We start from the raw sequence: 20,562 nt of genomic DNA, 5'->3' as shown, positions 1-20,562 counted from the left end.
TTTGCAAAATTGTAAATGCTATATCTGTTACATAACTATTTGTTTTAACTATTCATTTAGCTATTATTGTTGTATAAATTTGATTGTTTATACATGGATCCATGTTTTTAACTTATTTGTGTACTCAATAAATTGTTTATTGTAATCGTTTGACAATATTGCATTTGGTCCAGACCCAGCCTTCGTATAGTTGGCGCTTTGGTTTAGACCCAGCCTTCGTATAGTTGGCGCTTTGGTATACCTTATTAGTTTCATCTTTCCATTTTGACAACTAGGTGTCAAATTATCAAAGCCAGAGGTCTTATTTAGTAGGCGCTAGGTGCACTCCACTATTGATATATAACTTTGTAAGTATATGCTTTGTGTATAACCATATATTTCCCCTGTCTGTAATCCTTTACTGACACTGTCTGCCTCTGTCTCCTAAACCCCCCTCTGTAACACTTTCTGTCTTTTTAGCCTGTGTTTTAAAATATAATCTGTAAATTCCATCAAATTGGTCAGTATTGCTTCAGACTTGAAAAAGGAAGACATTCTCCCGCAAGCTTGTCATCTTATAAATGTATAGTTAGTCCAATAAAAAAGTATCATTGCTCAATGCAGTACTTTTGTTATTTTGATATCTGAATCTCTGGACTAACACGGCTACTCCCAATCAACGTGTGTGTGTATATATGCAAGACTGTATAAATACGTATCCAGATTTTTTTTTTTTAACTGTACCTTTATAGAGCCAGGGAGATGAGAAGCTTTTCAAAGGGTTTGTTCCTAGACTTTACAACAATGCAAACTTTACAAATAAAACTAAAGTTTTAAATGACTATAAAACATTTCTGACCTAGATTACATGGGGCCGCCATTGTTAACATGCAGAGTGTTATGTAGAAATCCCCCTCTGCTCCATATGGTATCACAAGTTGTTTAACCCAATCCTTTCACGTACCTGATACATGTAATCTAGACCTTATATTGTTTGCAGACCTTTTGCAATGCAGTGATTCATTACTGATATAAATCTATAGATAATTTATAATTGTGCCTTTTGTTCCCGTTATCAATAAGTACAGATACTAACAAGTAAATGTAAAGATAACCGTTAAAGATTAATTCCAGTAAACCAACAGAGTGGCGTGCTAACTGTAGTGACGGAAATAGCGCATGTAGTACGAGTTGAAAGTAAGCCTGTTCGCTCGAGCGAAATCGTGATTTACGTTCCAGCGGTTAGCACAACTTGAGAGCTTGCGTAAAATGAAATAGTACAGTTACTAATAAAAACTCTGATAAAAATTATTTTTAAAAAATTATTTGAAAAGTAGGAAGGGATCAAAAATAGATGGTATATGGTGTTTGGGAAAAAAAGGCTACAAAGGGCTTTAACATATATAAGCATAGGTATACATGTCTAAATGTGTGTATGTATGTGCAATAAAATATATATATAATTTTAATTTCTTTCATGTAATTGGCAAGAACTCCATGAGCTAGTGACGTATGGGATATACAATCCTACCAGGAGGGGCAAAGTTTCCCAAACCTCAAAATGCCTATAAATACACCCCTCACCACACCCACAATTCAGTTTTTACAAACTTTGCCTCCTATGGAGGTGGTGAAGTAAGTTTGTGCTTAGATTCTACGTTGATATGCGCTTCTCAGCATTTTGAAGCCTGATTCCTCTCAGAGTACAGTGAATGTCAGAGGGATGTGAAGGGAGTATCACCAATTGAATGCAATGGTTTTCCTTACGGGAGATCTATTTCATAGGTTCTCTGTTATCAGTCGTAGAGATTCATCTCCTACCTCCCTTATTCAGATCGACGATATACTCTCATATTCCATTACCTCTACTGATAACTGTTTCAGCACTGATTTGGCTATCTGCTATACGTTCAATGACGCCGAGCTCCTTTCACAAGCTTGCGTCTTTAATGACGCGAGTGTGTCATTTCCGGATGTTAGCGCCAAAAAAAATTCTGTTTGCGTTGTGCGTCATATTTGGCGCCAAATATTTTCATTATTTAAAACCCCATTCCTATATGCCTCTTGCCTTTTTCGTTATCAGAGGGCTATGCTGTTTGCATTTTTTTTCCTATTCCTGAAACTGCCATATAAGGAAATTGATAATTTTGCTTTATATGTTGTTTTTTCTCTTACATTTGCAAGATGTCTCAATCTGATCCTGTCTCAGAAACCACTGTTGGAACCCTGCTGCATGATAACCGTTCTACCAAAGCTAAGTGCATTTGTTGTAAATTTGTGGAGATTATATCTCCAGCTGTGGTATGTAATAGTTGTCATGATAAGCTTTTACATGCAGAGAATGTGTCCATCAGTAATAGTACATTGCCTGTTGTTCCTTCAACATCTAATGTACAAGATATACCTGTGAATTTAAAAGATTTTATTGCTGATGCAATTCAGAAGGCTTTGTCTGCCATCCGTGTGTGGTGGTGGGTAATTGAAGTGCGCTTAGTGTAGGGTATCAAACACCTTAACTAAATAACAGATCCTTCAGACTGTTACAATGGAAATTTAGGCAATCTCTAGAGAAGAAGTAAGGGCGCTAGAGAAGCTTAAAATACCCCTTAAAAGCTTGACAATTGGTTATAAACAAAAAATGACCAGGGACTTAGATAAATTATATGTATATTTTATAAATCTCTGAAAGGTGTGAAACGCGTAGAAAACACTAGTACCACATACCGAACCACCATTAGACAGAGGAAAAGTTATCAACCCGGGTTGTAATTTCATCTTTCTCTATCCCCTGGCGGATAGCATAAACAGAGGTTGCATGCAGAGCATTAAGAGCAATCTCCAACTGTAATCCAAGCATTAAGAAACGGACCGGACAACAGCAGATAAATAGACTGGAACCCATGGAGGTTCTGGTTGGCTGGGTAGAGACGAGCCCCTGATCCGGAAACTGTGACGTCAGACGCCGAGATCTCGAGGAACACCCACGAAGCACCTTTGACAAAGATCGGCTACCGGTAAAGTGTTACCATAAATGTAAGACGTTTTAACTTGATAAATTACAGATAAAGTGCAGATGTTTATACCTGCAAATACAATATAGACCGGCTATCAAGAGTTTTGTAGACCTGACATCTGAGACTAAATATAGACATTATCCGATAAACGGCAATGTCCTAAGGAGTGAACTATCTTAAAAAATACCAGTATCTATCACTATTGCACTCTGGTATCCATATAAATATTGATTTTATTAATACAAGTGTATTTTTGAAATTATAGGGAGACGTCCCTTTTAAAATATTTCTGTGTTTTTTAAGTTTGTTGTTTGTCTAATTCTGAGATTTATAAAATATACATATAATTTATCTAAGTCCCTGGTCATTTTTTTGTTTATAACCAATTGTCAAGCTTTTAAGGGGTATTTTAAGCTTCTCTAGCGCCCTTACTTCTTCTCTAGAGTTTGTCTGCCATCCTGCCTTCTAATAAACGTGAAAGGTCTTTTAAACTTCTCATAAAGTTGATGAAATTTCAAACAACATACTGAATTATCCTCCTCTGACAAGGATCTATCTGATTCAGAAGATCCTTCCTCAGATATTGACACTGACAAATCTACTTATTTATTTAAAATGGAGTATATTCGTTCTTTGTTAAAAGAAGTGTTGATTACATTGGATATTGAGGAAACTAGTCCTCTGGATGTTAAAACTAGTAGACGTTTAAATTCTGTTTATAAACCTCCTGTGGTTACTCCAGAGGTTTTTCCAGTTCCTGATGCTATTTCTGATATGATTTCTAAGACATGGAATAGGCCTGGTACTTCTTTTATTCCTTCTTCAAGGTTTAAAAAATCATATCCTTTGCCAGCAGTTAGATTGGAGTTTTGGGAAGAGATCCCCAAAGTTGATGGGGCTATTTCTACTCTTGCTAAACGTACTACTATTCCTATGGAAGATAGTACATTTAGATAGGAAACTTGAATCCTATCTAAGGAAAGCCTATTTATATTCTGGTCATCTGCTCAGGCCTGCAATTTCTTTGACTGATGTTGCAGCTGCATCAACTTTTTGGTTGGAAAGTTTAGCGCAACAGGAAACGGATACTGATTTGTCTAGCATTGTTCGCTTGCTTCAACATGCTAATCATTTTATTTGTGATGCCATTTTTGATATCGTCAAAATTGATGTTAAATCTATGTCTTTAGCCATTTTAGCTAGGAGAGCTTTGTGGCTTAAATCTTGGAATGCTGACATGGTATCTAAGTCTAGATTACTTTCTCTTTCTTTCCAAGGTAATAAGTTATTTGGTTCTCAGTTGGATTCAATTATTTCAACTGTCACTGGGGGAACGGAGTTCTTTTGCCTCAGGATAAAAGACCTAAGGGTAAATCTAAAGCTTCCATCCGTTTTCGATCCTTTCGACAAAATAAGGAACAGAAAGCTAATCCTTCCCCCAAAGAATCTGGTTCCAATTGGAAACCTTCTTCAAGTTGGAGTAAGTCCAAACCATTTAAGAAATTAAAGCCAGCCCCCAAGTCTGCATTAAGGTGCGGCCCTCATTGCAGCTCAGCTGGTAGGGGGCAGTTTAAGATTCTTCCAAAATATTTGGGGAGATTCTGTCCAAAATCAATGGATTCAGAGTATTGTCTCTCAAGGGTACCCAATAGGATTCAGAGTAAGACCTCCTGTGAGAAGATTTATTCTATTATGCATCCCAGCAAATCCAGTAAAGGCTCAGGCTTTCCTGAAGTGTTTTTCAGACCTGGAGCTTTCAGGGGTAATCATACCAGTTCCGTTTCAGGAACAGGTTCTGGGGTTTTATTCATATCTATTCATTGTCCCAAAGAAAGAAAATTCATTCAGGCCAGTTCTGGATCTGAAAATTTTGAATCGTTATGTAAGAGTGCCAACTTTCAAAATGGTGACTATAAGGACTATTCTGCCTTTTTGTTCAGCAAGGGCATTATATGTCCACAATAGACTTACAAGATGCATATCTTCATATTCCGATTCATCCAGATCATTATCAGTTTCTGAGATTCTCTTTTCTAGACAAGCATTACCAATTTGTCGCTCTTCCATTTGGTGTTTCCTTATTTGGATGATATCTTGGTACTAGCTCAGTCTTTACATTCTGCAGAATCTCACACAAATCAACTAGTGTTGTTTCTTCAAAGACATGGTTGGAGGATCAATTTAACAAACAGTTCTTTGATTCCTCAGACAAGGCTCACCTTTTTAGGTTTCCAGATGGATTCAGTGTCCATGACGCTGTCTCTAACAGACAAGAGAAGATTAAAATTGGTTTTAGCTTATCGGAACCTTCAGTCTCAGTCATTCCCTTCAGTAGCTATGTGCATGGAAGTTTTAGGTCTCATGACTGCAGCATCGGACGCGATCCCCTTTGCTCGTTTTCACATGAGACCTCTCCAGCTTTGTACGCTGAACCAGTGGTGCAGGGATTATACAAAGATATCATAATTAATATCCTTAAATCCCAATGTTAGACTATCTCTGACTTGGTGGTTAGATCACCATCATATAGTTCTAAGGGCCTCTTTTGTTCGTCCAACCTGGACTGTAATCACAATAGATGCAAGTCTTTCAGGTTGGGGAGCTGTCTGGGGATCTCTGACAGCACAAGGGGTTTGGAAATCTCAAGAGGTGAGATTACCCATCAATATTTTGTAACTCTGTGCGATTTTCAGGGCTCTTCAGGTTTGGCCTCTGTTGAAGAGAGAACCATTCATTTGTTTTCAGACAGACAAGATCAGAACTGTGGCATATGTCAATCATCAGGGTGGGACCCACAGTCCCCAAGTTATGAAAGAAGTATCTCGGATAGTTGCTTGGGCGGAATCCAGCTCCTGTCTAATTTCTGCAGTTCATATCCCTGGTATAGACAATTGGGAAGCAGATTTTCTCAGCCGTCCGACTTTACATTCGGGGGAGTGGTCCCTCCATCCGGATGTGTTTTCTCAGATTGTTCAGATGTGGGATCTTCCAGAAATAGATCTGATGGCTTCTCATCTAAACAAGAAACTTTCCAGGTACCTGTCCAGGTCCAGGGATCCTTAGGCGGAAGCAGTGGATGTGTTGACAGTTCCTTGGTATTACCAACCTGCTTATATTTTCCCGCCTCTAGTTCTTCTTCCAAGAGTGATCTCCAAAATCATCATGGAACAATCATTTGTGTTGCTGGTAGCTCCAGCATGGCCTCAAAGGTTTTGGTATGCGGATCTTGTTCGAATATCCAGTTGCCAACCTTGGCCACTTCCATTAAGGCTAGACCTTCTGTCTCAAGGTCCGTTTTTCCATCAGGATCTCAAATCATTAAATTTGAAGGTATGGAAATTGAACGCCTAGTGCTTAGTCGTAGAGGTTTCTTTGACCCGGTGATTAATACTATGTTACAGGCTCGTAAATCTGTTTTTAGGAAAATTTATTATCGAGTTTTGAAGATTTGTATTTCATGGTGTTCTTCTCATAAATTCTTTTGGCATTCTTATAGAATTCCTAGAATTTTACAGTTTCTTCAGGATGGTTTGGATAAGGGTTTGTCTGCAAGTTCCTTGAAGGGACAAATCTCTGCTCTTTCTCGCCTAGATTTAGAGTTTTGTCGGTAAAGACCCGCGTAGCTAACGCCGCTTTTTTTCCCAACGCACCCTTAAGACAACGCTGGTATTTAGAGTTGTCTGAGTGGCTGCGTTAGGCTCCAAAAAGGGTACGTTGCGCCTAATGTACCGCCACTTCAACCCTCAATACCAGCGTTGCTTACAGTAGCGGTAAGCTGGCAAAACGTGCTTGTGCACGATTCCCACATAGGAAACAATGGGGCAGTTTGGGATGAAAAAAAACCTAACACCTGCAAAAAAGCAGCGTTAAGCTCCTAACGCAGCCCCATTGTTTCCTATGGGGAAACACTTTCTAAGTCTGCACCTAACACCCTAACATGAACCCAGAGTCTAAACACCCCTAACCTTACACTTTATTAACACCTAATCTGCCATCCCCGCTATCGCTGACACCTGCATTATATTATTAACCCCTAATCTGCCGCTCCGTACACCGCCGCAACCTACATTATACCTATGTACCCCTAATCTGCTGCCCCTAACATCGCCGACCCCTATATTATATTTATTAACCCCTAATCTGCCCCCCCCAACGTCGCCGCTACCTTACCTACACTTATTAACCCCTAATCTGCCCTCCCTAACATCGCCGCCACCTAACTTCAAGTATTAACCCCTAATCTGCCGACCGGACCTCGCCGCTACTATAATAAATGTATTAACCCCTAAAGCTAAGTCTAACCCTAACCCTAACACCCCCCTAAATTAAATATAATTTTATTCTAACAAAATAAATTAACTCTTATTAAATAAAGTATTCCTATTTAAAGCTAAATACTTACCTGTAAAATAAACCCTAATATAGCTACAATATAACGAATAATTACATTGTAGCTATTTTAGGATTTATATTTATTTTACAGGCAACTTTGTATTTATTTTAACTAGGTACAATAGCTATTAAATAGTTATTTACTATTTAATAGCTACCTAGTTAAAATAATTACAAAATTACCTGTAAAATAAATCCTAACCTAAGATACAATTAAACCTAACACTACACTATCAATAAATTAATTAAATAAATTACCTACAATTAAATAAACTAAACTAAATTTCAAAAAATAAAAAAAGATTACAAGAATTTTAAGCTAATTACACCTACTCTAAGCCCCCTAATAAAATAACAAAGCCCCCCAAAATAATTTTTTTTTCCCTACCCTAATCTAAATTACAAAAGTTAACAGCTCTATTACCTTACCAGCCCTTAAAAGGGCTTTTTGCGGGGCATGCCCCAAAGAAATCGGCTCTTTTGCCTGTAAAAAAACACAAAATACCACCCCCAACATTACAACCCACCACCCACATACCCCTACTCTAACCCAAACCCCCCTTAAATAAACCTAACACTACCCCCCTGAAGATCTCCCTACCTTGAGTCGTCTTCACCCAACCGGGCACCGATGGACCAAAAGAGGGCATCCGGAGCGGCAGACATCTTCATCCAAGCGGCATCTTCTATCTTCATCCATCCGATGAGGAGCGGCTCCATCTTCAAGACCTCCGGCGCGGAACATCCTTCTTCAACGACGACTAGATTGAATCAGCCAATCAGATTCAAGTTCAATCGGATTGGCTGATCCAATCAGCCAATCAGATTGAGCTCGCATTCTATTGGCTGTTCCGATCAGCCAATAGAATGCAAGCTCAATCTGATTGGATCAGCCAATCCGATTGAACTTGAATCTGATTGGCTGATTCAATCAGCCAATCAGATTTTTCCTACCTTAATTCCGATTGGCTGATAGAATCCTATCAGCCAATCGGAATTTGAGGGATGCCATCTTGGATGACGTCACTTAAAGGAACCTTCATTCGTCGTCTAGTCGTCGTTGAAGAAGGATGTTCCGCGCTGGAGGTCTTGAAGATGGAGCCGCTCCTCGTCGGATGGATGAAGATAGAAGATGCTGCTTGGATGAAGATGTCTGCCGGTCCGGATGTCCTCTTCTGCCCGGATAGGATGAAGACTTCTGCCGCTCCGGATGCCCTCTTTTGGTCCACCGGTGCCCGGTTGGGTGAAGATGACTCAAGGTAGGGAGATCTTCAGGGGGGTAGTGTTAGGTTTATTTAAGGGGGGTTTGGGTTAGAGTAGGGGTATGTGGGTGGTGGGTTGTAATGTTGGGGGGTGGTATAGTTTTTTTTTTTACAGGCAAAAGAGCTGATTTATTTGGGGCATGCCCCGCAAAAAGCCATTTTAAGGGCTGGTAAGGTAATAGAGCTGTTAACTTTTGTAATTTAGATTAGGGTAGGGAAATTTTTTTTATTTTGGGGGGCTTTGTTATTTTATTAGGGGCTTAGAGTACGTGTAATTAGCTTAAAATTCTTGTAATCTTTTTTAATTTTTTGTAATTTAGTTGCAAAATAGTGATCCACTCATAATCTAGCCCAAAGATAGCACACCTGTTTACATAATACGATGGTTTATATCAGTCTGCGTGTCAGTCAAAATTATAACCAGACATTAATATTGTATAATACTGTCTGTCACTTGTACCTACAGAAATATAAGGATATTCATAAAGCTGACGCCCTCTTTTAGTAATCCTGAAGGATCAGTATTCTACTAGTTCTTTCCCAGAAGACCAAACCACCAGACAGTATTTATATAGATAATACTATGGACCTGGTTTTAGGGGCTTCCAAGTAATAGAGAGCCTAGTTTCTCAACCTGTGGTACGTGTATCCCTGGGGGTACTTGAAGAATTGGCAAGGGGTACTCCAGCGATTGGAGAAAGCCTCAAGAACTCCTAACAGTGTAGAGTGTGAGTATTTCACTGCCTAGGTTAGAACACTGCTCAATCACTGATTAACCTCAAATTGGTAAAACCTTAGATTCTGGCTTGTTAGTGACATATGAGGGCTGGTATTGAGTTCACTGATATGAACAGAGAAAGTGTATTACTGTGACCAAGTGTCACAGAGACAAGTGGCAGATAAATGTGCCACTGTGACATAGGTACAGTGCATCATACTGAAGCATGCCACAGTAAAACAAGACAGATAAACTGTGTATGAAATGGTTCTTAAATATAGAAAGATGGTACCACAAATATTACTTTCCTTATCATGCAGAAGAGTTTATTTTCCTCTTTATTAATGTAAGAAGCACATTAATTGCATATAACTGTTAATATCAATGGACTATATATCTATGTTTTATGTGTTTATTATTCCTTTTGTCATATTGCCACATATTTAATTCCGGAAAACATTAACCAATATCTGATTCTGATACAGTTGGGGAACATAAAAAAATCAATGGACAGCTACAATTATTCAGCTCCTGTTCACTGCAAGTTTTCATCCTATTGCTATAGGTTTTTTCTAAAGTGTCTAGTAAGGTTCTTAAAGGTCTTTAAACATCTAGTTTTCCTCATTACCATGTGACCTCTACTGACCATGCCAGTGTCACAGAAATATCCTCTCCTATTAACAAACTAATAAATAAAGAGATATATTTGTGGTGAATATTAAAGGTCTCAGTTTATTAGATTAAAAACCAAATCGCTGAGTTTATGGCAGAATTATGAGCAACCATCTTAACAGGTAAACACTAAGAACAGATCCAATCAACCAAATAAGCAAAGAAGCCCTTGTGGTTAGGGGTTTATTGATCTTTCAGTATTCTTTGTTACCCTTATGCTACAAACCTTCATGTATCTCCTTTGTAAAATCCTGATCTTGCCACTGAATTTTCTGTATTAAAAGCAGGATCCCTCTCATTATCAGATTCCCAGAGTTATAAACTGCAAGGATTATAGACCTGAACTTGATCTGCCACTAACTGGATACTTGTGTTTTTAAAGGGATATCAACGCCATACTTTTTCTTTCATGATTTAGCATACAACAACTTTACAATTGACTTATATTATCTAATTTGCTTAATTCTTGTTATCGTTTGTTGAAAAGAATACCTAAGTAGGCTCAGGACTGCTGATTGGTAGCTGCATGTATATGCCTCTTGTCATTGTCTCAGATGATGTGCTCAGCTTGCTCCCAGGAGAGCATTACTGCTCTTTTAACAAAGGATACGAAGAGTGTGAAACAAATGTTTTAATAAAAATACACTAGAAAGTTGTTTAAGATTGTATACTCTGTCATGAGAGAATTGTTTGGGTATGTCCCTTTAAGCATATACATAACAGATTGTATACTCTGTCATGAGAGAATTGTTTGGGTATGTCCCTTTAAGCATATACATAACAGATTGTATACTCGGTCATGAGAGAATTGTTTGGGTATGTCCCTTTAAGCATATACATAACAGATTGTATACTCTGTCATGAGAGAATTGTTTTAGTATGTCCCTTTAAGCATATACATAACAGATTGTATACTTGGTCATGAGAGAATTGTTTTAGTATGTCCCTTTAAGCATATACATAACAGATTGTATACTTGGTCATGAGAGAATTGTTTGGGTATGTCCCTTTAAGCATATACATAACAGATTGTATACTCGGTCTTGAGAGAATTGTTTGGGTATGTCCCTTTAAGCATATACATAACAGATTGTATACTCTGTCATGAGAGAATTGTTTGGGTATGTCCCTTTAAGCATATACATAACAGATTGTATACTCTGTCATGAGAGAATTGTTTGGGTATGTCCCTTTAAGCATATACATAACAGATTGTATACTCTGTCATGAGAGAATTGTTTGGGTATGTCCCTTTAAGCATATATATAACAGATTGTATACTCTGTCATGAGAGAATTGTTTGGGTATGTCCCTTTAAGCATATACATAACAGATTGTATACTCTGTCATGAGAGAATTGTTTGGGTATGTCCCTTTAAGCATATACATAACAGATTGTATACTCGGTCATGAGAGAATTGTTTTAGTATGTCCCTTTAAGCATATACATAACAGATTGTATACTCTGTCATGAGAGAATTGTTTTAGTATGTCCCTTTAAGCATATACATAACAGATTGTATACTTGGTCATGAGAGAATTGTTTTAGTATGTCCCTTTAAGCATATACATAACAGATTGTATACTCTGTCATGAGAGAATTGTTTGGGTATGTCCCTTTAAGCATATACATAACAGATTGTATACTTGGTCATGAGAGAATTGTTTGGGTATGTCCCTTTAAGCATATACATAACAGATTGTATACTCAGTCTTGAGAGAATTGTTTGGGTATGTCCCTTTAAGCATATACATAACAGATTGTATACTCTGTCATGAGAGAATTGTTTGGGTATGTCCCTTTAAGCATATACATAACAGATTGTATACTCTGTCATGAGAGAATTGTTTGGGTATGTCCCTTTAAGCATATACATAACAGATTGTATACTCTGTCATGAGAGAATTGTTTGGGTATGTCCCTTTAAGCATATACATAACAGATTGTATACTCTGTCATGAGAGAATTGTTTGGGTATGTCCCTTTAAGCATATACATAACAGATTGTATACTCTGTCATGAGAGAATTGTTTGGGTATGTCCCTTTAAGCATATACATAACAGATTGTATACTCTGTCATGAGAGAATTGTTTGGGTATGTCCCTTTAAGCATATACATAACAGATTGTATACTCTGTCATGAGAGAATTGTTTGGGTATGTCCCTTTAAGCATATACATAACAGATTGTATACTCTGTCATGAGAGAATTGTTTGGGTATGTCCCTTTAAGCATATACATAACAGATTGTATACTCTGTCATGAGAGAATTGTTTGGGTATGTCCCTTTAAGCATATACATAACAGATTGTATACTCTGTCATGAGAGAATTGTTTAGGTATGTCCCTTTAAGCATATACATAACAGATTGTATACTCTGTCATGAGAGAATTGTTTAGGTATGTCCCTTTAAGCATATACATAACAGATTGTATACTCTGTCATGAGAGAATTGTTTGGGTATGTCCCTTTAAGCATATACATAACAGATTGTATACTCGGTCATGAGAGAATTGTTTAGGTATGTCCCTTTAAGCATATACATAACAGATTGTATACTCGGTCATGAGAGAATTGTTTGGGTATGTCCCTTTAAGCATATACATAACAGATTGTATACTTGGTCATGAGAGAATTGTTTGGGTATGTCCCTTTAAGCATATATATAACAGATTGTATACTCTGTCATGAGAGAATTGTTTGGGTATGTCCCTTTAAGCATATACATAACAGATTGTAGGAGATTTGACTTGTGTGCATCTAATTTCGGATACAATATTAACGCTGATGATAATTTACAGCTAATTCTACTCTGTGAGCTCACAGGATGCAGCTTTCACACCTCCTGCAGGATATTTATGTGAGCAATGCATTAAACCTGTATTATAGTTAGAGAAGAAAACTCTCCTTTATCATCTTTTGAGCATAATGATAATATCTGCAATATGACGGCATTAGGCTGAACCAGAGGAACTAGATATAGATATTAATGTCATTGTGTATCAGAGCTGATCTGGGCTGCAGTGTCTGTAACTTTCAGAACATAAAGCTATACACAGTCTGTACCAGCCATATAACCTTTTTATTACTGTTTTTTTATTTCAGGACTTACATGAGCGCCTGGATCGGACACGATTCTCCTCACCACTAGAGGATTCACAGTTCCATTATGGCTTTAACAGCACCCACCTCAAGAAAGTGCTCTCCTATTGGAGGAATGATTTTGATATACACAAGCAAATTGATCATCTCAACATATATCCCCACTACAAAACAACCATTGAAGGTACGTGCGCCATATGCCACTTAGCGCATTCCAAGATGTATCACCTTTTCTTGGAAACTCAAAGAAATATAAAGATTATGGAGCAAACCTTTAGATATGATGGTGTGAGGCTGGAGATGTTACCAAGCCAAAAAAGAAAAATGTACCAACCCATTATGGCAAATGTACAGAAGCAGATTTTGTTAGCAATGCAAGGCCTCGATCCGATATACAGCGTTGCCCGCAGAAGCCGGCGACGCCAAAATTTGCGTGGGTTTGGTATCCTATATACGGCGTAACCTAGAAGTTACGCTTGTATATTTCTGCCTTCGGCCGTAGTTTTTTGGCCCATAGGCAGGTATACCACACCCGCGCAGTTTGGTATCCAATATACAGCGTAAGGACTTACGTGGCGAAAATGGAGAAATCTTACTCCATTTTCACCTCGCCACAAAATGCAGCCGTAGTAAGCCTTACGCTGTCTTTTGGAGCCCCGTAACTCCCTAAACTAGCTGCTAAATAAAACCTAACACCTAACGCATGCGCAATGTCTATCTACCTGTCAACCGCGATCCCCCGCCGCAATCCCTAATAAATTATTTAACCCCTAAACCGCCGCTCCCGGACCCCGCCGCCACCTACATTAAAAGTATAACCCCCTAATGTGATCCAGCTACACCGTTGCCACCTACATTAACTACCCCCTAATGTGAGCTCCTACCCCGCCGCCAGCTACATTACCTACCCCCTAATGTGAGCCCCTTACACCGCTGTCAGCTATATTAAAATTATTAACCCCTAATCTAATCCCCCTACACCGCCGCTAGCTATATTAAATTAATTAACCCCTAATCTAATCCCCCTATACCGCCGCCAGCTATATTAAATTAACCCCTAATCTAATCCCCCTATACCGCCGCCAGCTATATTAAATACATTAACCCCTAATCTAATCCCCCTAAAGTAATTACCTCTATTACCAGCTCTTAAAAGGGCCTTTTGCGTGACATTGCCCCAAAGTAACAGCTCTATTGCCAGCCCTTAAAAGGGCTTTTTGTGGGTCATTTCCCCAAAGAAATCAGCTCTTTTACCAGCCCTTAAAAGGGCTTTTTTGCGGGGCATTGTCCCAAAGAAATCAGCTCTTTTGCATCTAATCTAAATCCTTCTACACCGCCACCACCTATAATAAATGTATTAACCCCTAATCTAATCCCCCTACACCGCCGCCACCTATATTAAATAGATTAACCCCTAATCTAATCCCCCTACACCGCCGCCAGCTATATTAACTATATTAACCCTAATTATATTAGGGTTAATATAGTTAATATAGTTATTATATATATATATTAAGTATAATAACCCTTTCTAACTCTAACATCCCTAACTAAATTCTTATTAAAATAAATCTAATTAATATTATTAATTAAAATATTCCTATTTAAAACTATATACTTACCTATAAAATAAACCCCAAGATAGCTACAATGTAATTAATAATTACATTGTAGCTATTTTAGGGTTTATATTTATTTTACAGGTAACGGTATTTATTTTAACTAGGTACAATAGCTATTAAATAGTTATTAACTATTTAATAGCTACCTAGTTAAAATAATTTACCTGTAAAATAAATCCTAACCTAAGTTACAAATACACCTACACTATCAATAAATTTAATAAACTACAAATATCTAAACTAAAATACAATTAAATAAACTAAATTACAAAAAACAAACAAACACTAAATTACAAAAAATAAAAAAAGATTACAAGATTTTTAAGCTAATTACACCTATTCTAAGCCCCCTAATAAAATAATAAAGCCCGCAAAATAAAAAAATTTCCCTACCCTATTCTTAATTAAAAAAAAGTTAACAGCTCTATTACCTTACCAGCCCTTAAAAGGGCCTTTTGCGGGGCATGCCCCAAAGAAATCAGCTCTTTTGCCTGTAAAAAAAACACAAGACATCGCCCGGATGGAAGACTTCTTCTCTGCCACTTGATTGAAGACATCGCCCGGATGGAAGACTTCTTCTCTGTCGTTTGATTGAAGACATCGCCCGGATCGGATGAAGAGTTCTGCCCGGCTGGGTGAAGACAAGGTAGGGAGATCTTCAGGGGGGTAGTGTTAGGTTTTTTAAGGTAGGTTTGGGTGGGTTTAGAATAGGGGTATGTGGGTGGTGGGTTGTAATGTTGGGGGGTGGTATTGTGTTTTTTTTTTTTTACAGGCAAAAGAGCTGATTTCTTTGGGGCATGCCCCGCAAAAGGCCCTTTTAAGGGTTGGTAAGGTAATAGAGCTGTTAACTTTTTTAATTTATTATAGGGTAGGGACATTTTTTTATTTTGGGGGGCTTTATTATTTTATTAGGGGGCTTAGAATAGGTGTAATTAGCTTCAAAATCTTGTAATCTTTTTTTATTTTTTGTAATTTAGTGTTTGTTTTTTTTGTAATTTAGTTTAGTTTATTTAATTGTATTTTAGTTTAGATATTTGTAGTTTATTTAATTTATTGATAGTGTAGGTTTATTTGTAACTTAGGCTAGGATTTATTTTACAGGTAAATTGGTAATTATTTTAACTAGGTAGCTATTAAATAGTTATTAACTATTTAATAGCTATTGTACCTAGTTAAAATAAATACCAAGTTATCTGTAAAATAAATATAAACCCTAAAATAGCTACAATGTAATTATTAATTACATTGTAGCTATCTTAGAGTTTATTTTATAGGTAAGTATTTAGATTTAAATAGGAATATTTTAATAATATTAATATTAATTAGATTTATTTTAATAAGAATTTAGTTAGGGATGTTAGAGTTAGATAGGGTTATTATACTTAATATATATATATATATATAATATAATAACGATATTAACTATATTAACCCTAATATAATTAGGGTTAATATAGTTAATATATATAATATAATAACTATATTAACCCTAATATAATTAGGGTTAATATAGTTAGTATAGCTGGCGGCGGTGTAGGGGGATTAGATTAGGGGTTAATCTATTTAATATAGGTGGCGGCGGTGTAGGGGAATTAGATTAGGGGTTAATACATTTATTATAGGAGGCGGCGGTGTAGGGGAATTTAGATTAGATGCAAAAGATCTGATTTCTTTGTGACAATGCCCCACAAAAAGCCCTTTTAAGGGCTGGTAAAAGAGCTGATTTCTCTTGTAAAGGTGTAGTCCACAGGTTCATCCATTACTTGTGGGATATTCTCCTTCCCAACAGGAAGCTGCAAGAGGACACGCACAGCAGAGCTGTCTATATAGCTCCTCCCCTAACTGCCACCCCCAGTCATTCTCTTGCAGCTCTCGACAAGAAAGGAAGTATCAAGAGAGATGTGGTGAATTAGTGTAGTTTTTGACCTTCAATCAAAAGTTTTTTATTTTTAAACGGTACCGGCGTTGTACTTTTTACTCTCAGGCAGAAATTGGAAGAAGAATTCTGCCTGGAGGTTTGATGATCTTAGCGGTTTGTAACTAAGGTCCAGTGCTGTTCTCACACATAACTGAAGAGTATGGAAAGAAAACTTCAGTTGGGGGGACGGTCTGCAGATTGCCTGCTTTGAGATATGTTCAGTATATTTTTTTTCTAGAGAGATAAGGTCTAGAAAATGCTGACAGTGCCTGGTATATTTGAGGTAAGCCTGATACAGTGATTTAACAGCAACTGGGATCATGCTTGCAAAAAAGGGTAATATTCATGTTAATACTCTTATTACTTAGTGTAAAAACGTTTGCATGTTTTAGAGTAAAAACGTTTTTTCTCTGAGGGTGATAAATCTTTATTTTGGGGCCTAGTTTTCCACATGGCTTGTTAGATCACTCAGGGAAGGCGTTACTCCAGTCTAACTCTGAAATGACAGCATTTAAATTTAAGCTTGAACACCTCCACTTATTGCTCAAGGAGGTTTTAGCAACTCTGGACGACTGTGACACCATTGTAATCCTAGAGAAATTGTGTAAAATGGACAAATACTTTGCAGTGCCTGTTTACACTGATGTTTTTCCAATCCCTAAGAGGTTTTCAGAAATGATTACGAAGGAATGGGATAGACCAGATGTACCGTTCTCTCCCCCTCCTGCGTTTAAAAGGATGTTTCCCATAGATGCCGCTACATGGGATTCGTGGCAGACGGTCCCTAAGGTGGAGGGAGCAGTATCTACCCTAGCTAAGCGTACAATTATCCCCGTCGAGGACAGTTGTGCTTTCCTAGATCCAATGGATAAAAAATTAGAGGGTTTGCTTTAAGAAAATCTTTATACAACAAGGTTTTATTCTCCAGCCTCTTGCATGCATTGCCCCAGTCACTGCTGCAGCGGCTTTCTGGTTCGAGTCTCTTGAAGAGGCTCTTCAGGTGGAGACCCCGTTGGATGATATCCTAGACAGGCTTAAAGCTCTTAAGTTAGCCAATTCATTTATTTCTGATGCCGTGTTTCATTTAACTAAGCTAACGGCTAAGAATTCAGGTTTTGCCATTCAGGCGCGTAGGGCGCTATGGCTTAAATCCTGGTCAGCTGACGTTACTTCAAAGTCTAAGCTTCTCAACATTCCCTTCAAGGGGCAGACCCTATTCGGGCCTGGACTGAAGGAGATCATTTCTGATATTACTGGAGGGAAAGGCCACGCCCTTCCCCAGGATAGGTCCAACAAATTAAGGACCAAACACACTAATTTTCGTTCCTTTCGCAACTTCAAGAGTGGTGCAACTTCAACTTCCTCTACTACAAAACAAGAAGGAAATTCTGCCCAGTCCAAACCAGTCTGGAGACCTAACCAGGCTTGGAGCAAGGGAAAGCAGGCCAAAAAACCTGCTGCTGCCTCTAAGACAGCTTGAAGGAGTAGCCCCCGATCCGGGACCGGATCTAGTTGGGGGCAGACTTTCTCTCTTCGCCCAGGCTTGGGCAAGAGACATCCAGGATCCCTGGGCTCTGGAGATTGTTTCCCAGGAATACCTCTGGATTTCAAAGCCTCATCTCCAAAAGGGAGATTTCATCTTTCACAATTATCTGCAAACCAGATAAAGAGAGAGGCATTCTTACGTTGTGTTCAAGACCTTCTGGTCATGGGAGTGATCCACCCAGTTGCAAGGGAGGAACAGGGGCAAGGATTCTATTCAAATCTGTTTATAGTTCCCAAAAAAGAGGGAACTTTCAGACCAATCTTGGATCTCAAGATCCTAAACAAATTTCTCAGGGTCCCATCCTTCAAGATGGAGACTATTCGAACCATCCTACCTTTGATCCAGGAGGGTCAATATATGACTACCGTGGATTTAAAGGATGCTTATCTGCACATTCCGATACACAGAGATCATCATCGGTTTTTCAGGTTTGCCTTCCTAGACAGGCATTACCAGTTTGTGGCTCTTCCCTTCGGGTTAGCCACGGCACCAAGAATCTTTATGAAGGTTCTAGGGTCCCTACTGGCGGTTCTAAGGCCACGGGGCATAGCGGTGGCCCCTTACCTAGACGACATTCTGATTCAGGCGTCGACTTTTCAAATCGCCAAGTCCCATACGGACATTGTTCTGGCCTTTCTGAGGTCTCACGGGTGGAAGGTGAACGAAGAAAAGAGTTCTCTCTCCCCTCTCACAAGAGTTTCCTTCCTAGGAACTCTGATAGATTCAGTAGAAATTAAGATTTTTCTGACAGAGGTCAGGTTGTCAAAGCTTCTAACTTCCTGCCGTGCTCTTTATTCCACTTCTCAGCCGTCAGTGGCTCAGTGTATGGAAGTAATCGGCTTAATGGTAGCGGCAATGGACATAGTTCCATTTGCCCGCCTACATCTCAGACCACTGCAACTTTGCATGCTCAATCAGTGGAATGGGGATTACACAGATTTGTCCCCTCTGCTAAATCTTGATCAAGAGACCAGAGATTCTCTTCTCTGGTGGCTATCTCGGGTTCATCTGTCCAGGGGAATGAGCTTCCGCAGGCCAGAATGGACTATAGTGACGACAGATGCCAGCCTTCTGGGCTGGGGCGCAGTCTGGAACTCCCTGAAGGCTCAGGGTTCGTGGACTCGGGAGGAAGCCCTCCTTCCGATAAACATTCTGGAACTAAGAGCGATATTCAATGCTCTTCAGGCTTGGCCTCAGCTAGCTGCGGTCAGGTTCATCAGATTTCATTCGGACAACATCACGACTGTAGCCTATATCAACCATCAGGGGGGTACAAAGAGCCCCCTGGCAATGTTGGAGGTTTCAAAGATAATTCTATGGGCAGAGGTTCACTCTTGCCATCTCTCAGCTATCCATATACCAGGAGTAGAGAACTGGGAGGTGGATTTTCTAAGTCGGCAGACTATTCATCCGGGGGAGTGGGAACTCCATCCGGAGGTATTTGCCCAGTTGATTCAACTATGGGGCAAACCAGAACTGGATCTCATGGCGTCTCGTCAGAATTCCAAGCTTCCTTGTTACGGGTCCAGGTCCAGGGATCCCAAGGCAGCGCTGATAGATGCTCTAGCAGCGCCCTGGTCCTTCAGCCTGGCTTATGTGTTTTCACCTTTTCCTCTGCTCCCTCGTCTGATTGCCAAGATCAAGCAGGAGAGAGCTTTGGTGATTTTGATAGCTCCTGCGTGGCCACCCAGGACTTGGTATGCAGATCTGGTGGACATATCATCCTTTCCACCATGGACACTGCCACTGAGACAGGACCTTCTACTTCAAGGTCCTTTCAAACATCCAAATCTAATTTCTCTGCGTCTGACTGCTTGGAGATTGAACGCTTGATCCTATCAAAGCGTGGTTTTTCCGAGTCGGCCATTGATACCTTAATTCAGGCTCGAAAGCCTGTCACCAGGAAAATCTATCATAAGATATGGTGTAAATATCTTCATTGGTGTGAATCCAAGGGTTACTCATAGAGTAAAGTCAGGATTCCTAGAATATTATCTTTTCTCCAGGAGGGATTGGAGAAAGGATTGTCTGCTAGTTCCTTAAAGGGACAGATCTCTGCTCTGTCTATTCTTTTACACAAACGTCTGGCTGAGGTTCCAGACGTTCAGGCGTTTTGTCAGGCTTTAGTTAGAATTAAGCCTGTGTTTAAACCTGTTGCTCCGCCAGGGAGTTTAAATTTAGTTCTTAAGGTTCTTCAAGGGGTTCCATTTGAACCTCTGCATTCCATAGATATTAAACTTTTATCTTGGAAAGTTATGTTTCTAGTAGCTATCTCCTCGGCTCGAAGAGTTTCAGAGTTATCTGCTTTACAGTGTGATTCCCCTTATCTGATTT

General features: G+C 38.9%; 1 protein-coding gene across 2 annotated transcripts in view; it reads left to right on the top strand.

Annotated features, from left to right (window-relative positions):
- The window catches only part of LOC128658189 (epoxide hydrolase 1), an 86,530-nt gene that overhangs the window by 35,150 nt on the left and 30,818 nt on the right, over nucleotides 1-20,562 (top strand). For both annotated transcript variants that reach the window (XM_053712709.1, XM_053712710.1), the window contains exon 4: nucleotides 13,146-13,326. In XM_053712709.1, the coding sequence (XP_053568684.1) occupies nucleotides 13,146-13,326 (181 nt within the window). The remainder of the gene's footprint in view (nucleotides 1-13,145; nucleotides 13,327-20,562) is intronic.

Source organism: Bombina bombina, chromosome 4, assembly GCF_027579735.1.
Source record: "Bombina bombina isolate aBomBom1 chromosome 4, aBomBom1.pri, whole genome shotgun sequence".
Lineage (NCBI taxonomy): Eukaryota > Metazoa > Chordata > Amphibia > Anura > Bombinatoridae > Bombina > Bombina bombina.
Note: the sequence above shows the minus strand (reverse complement) of the source record. Positions and strands in the feature narration are given on the sequence as shown.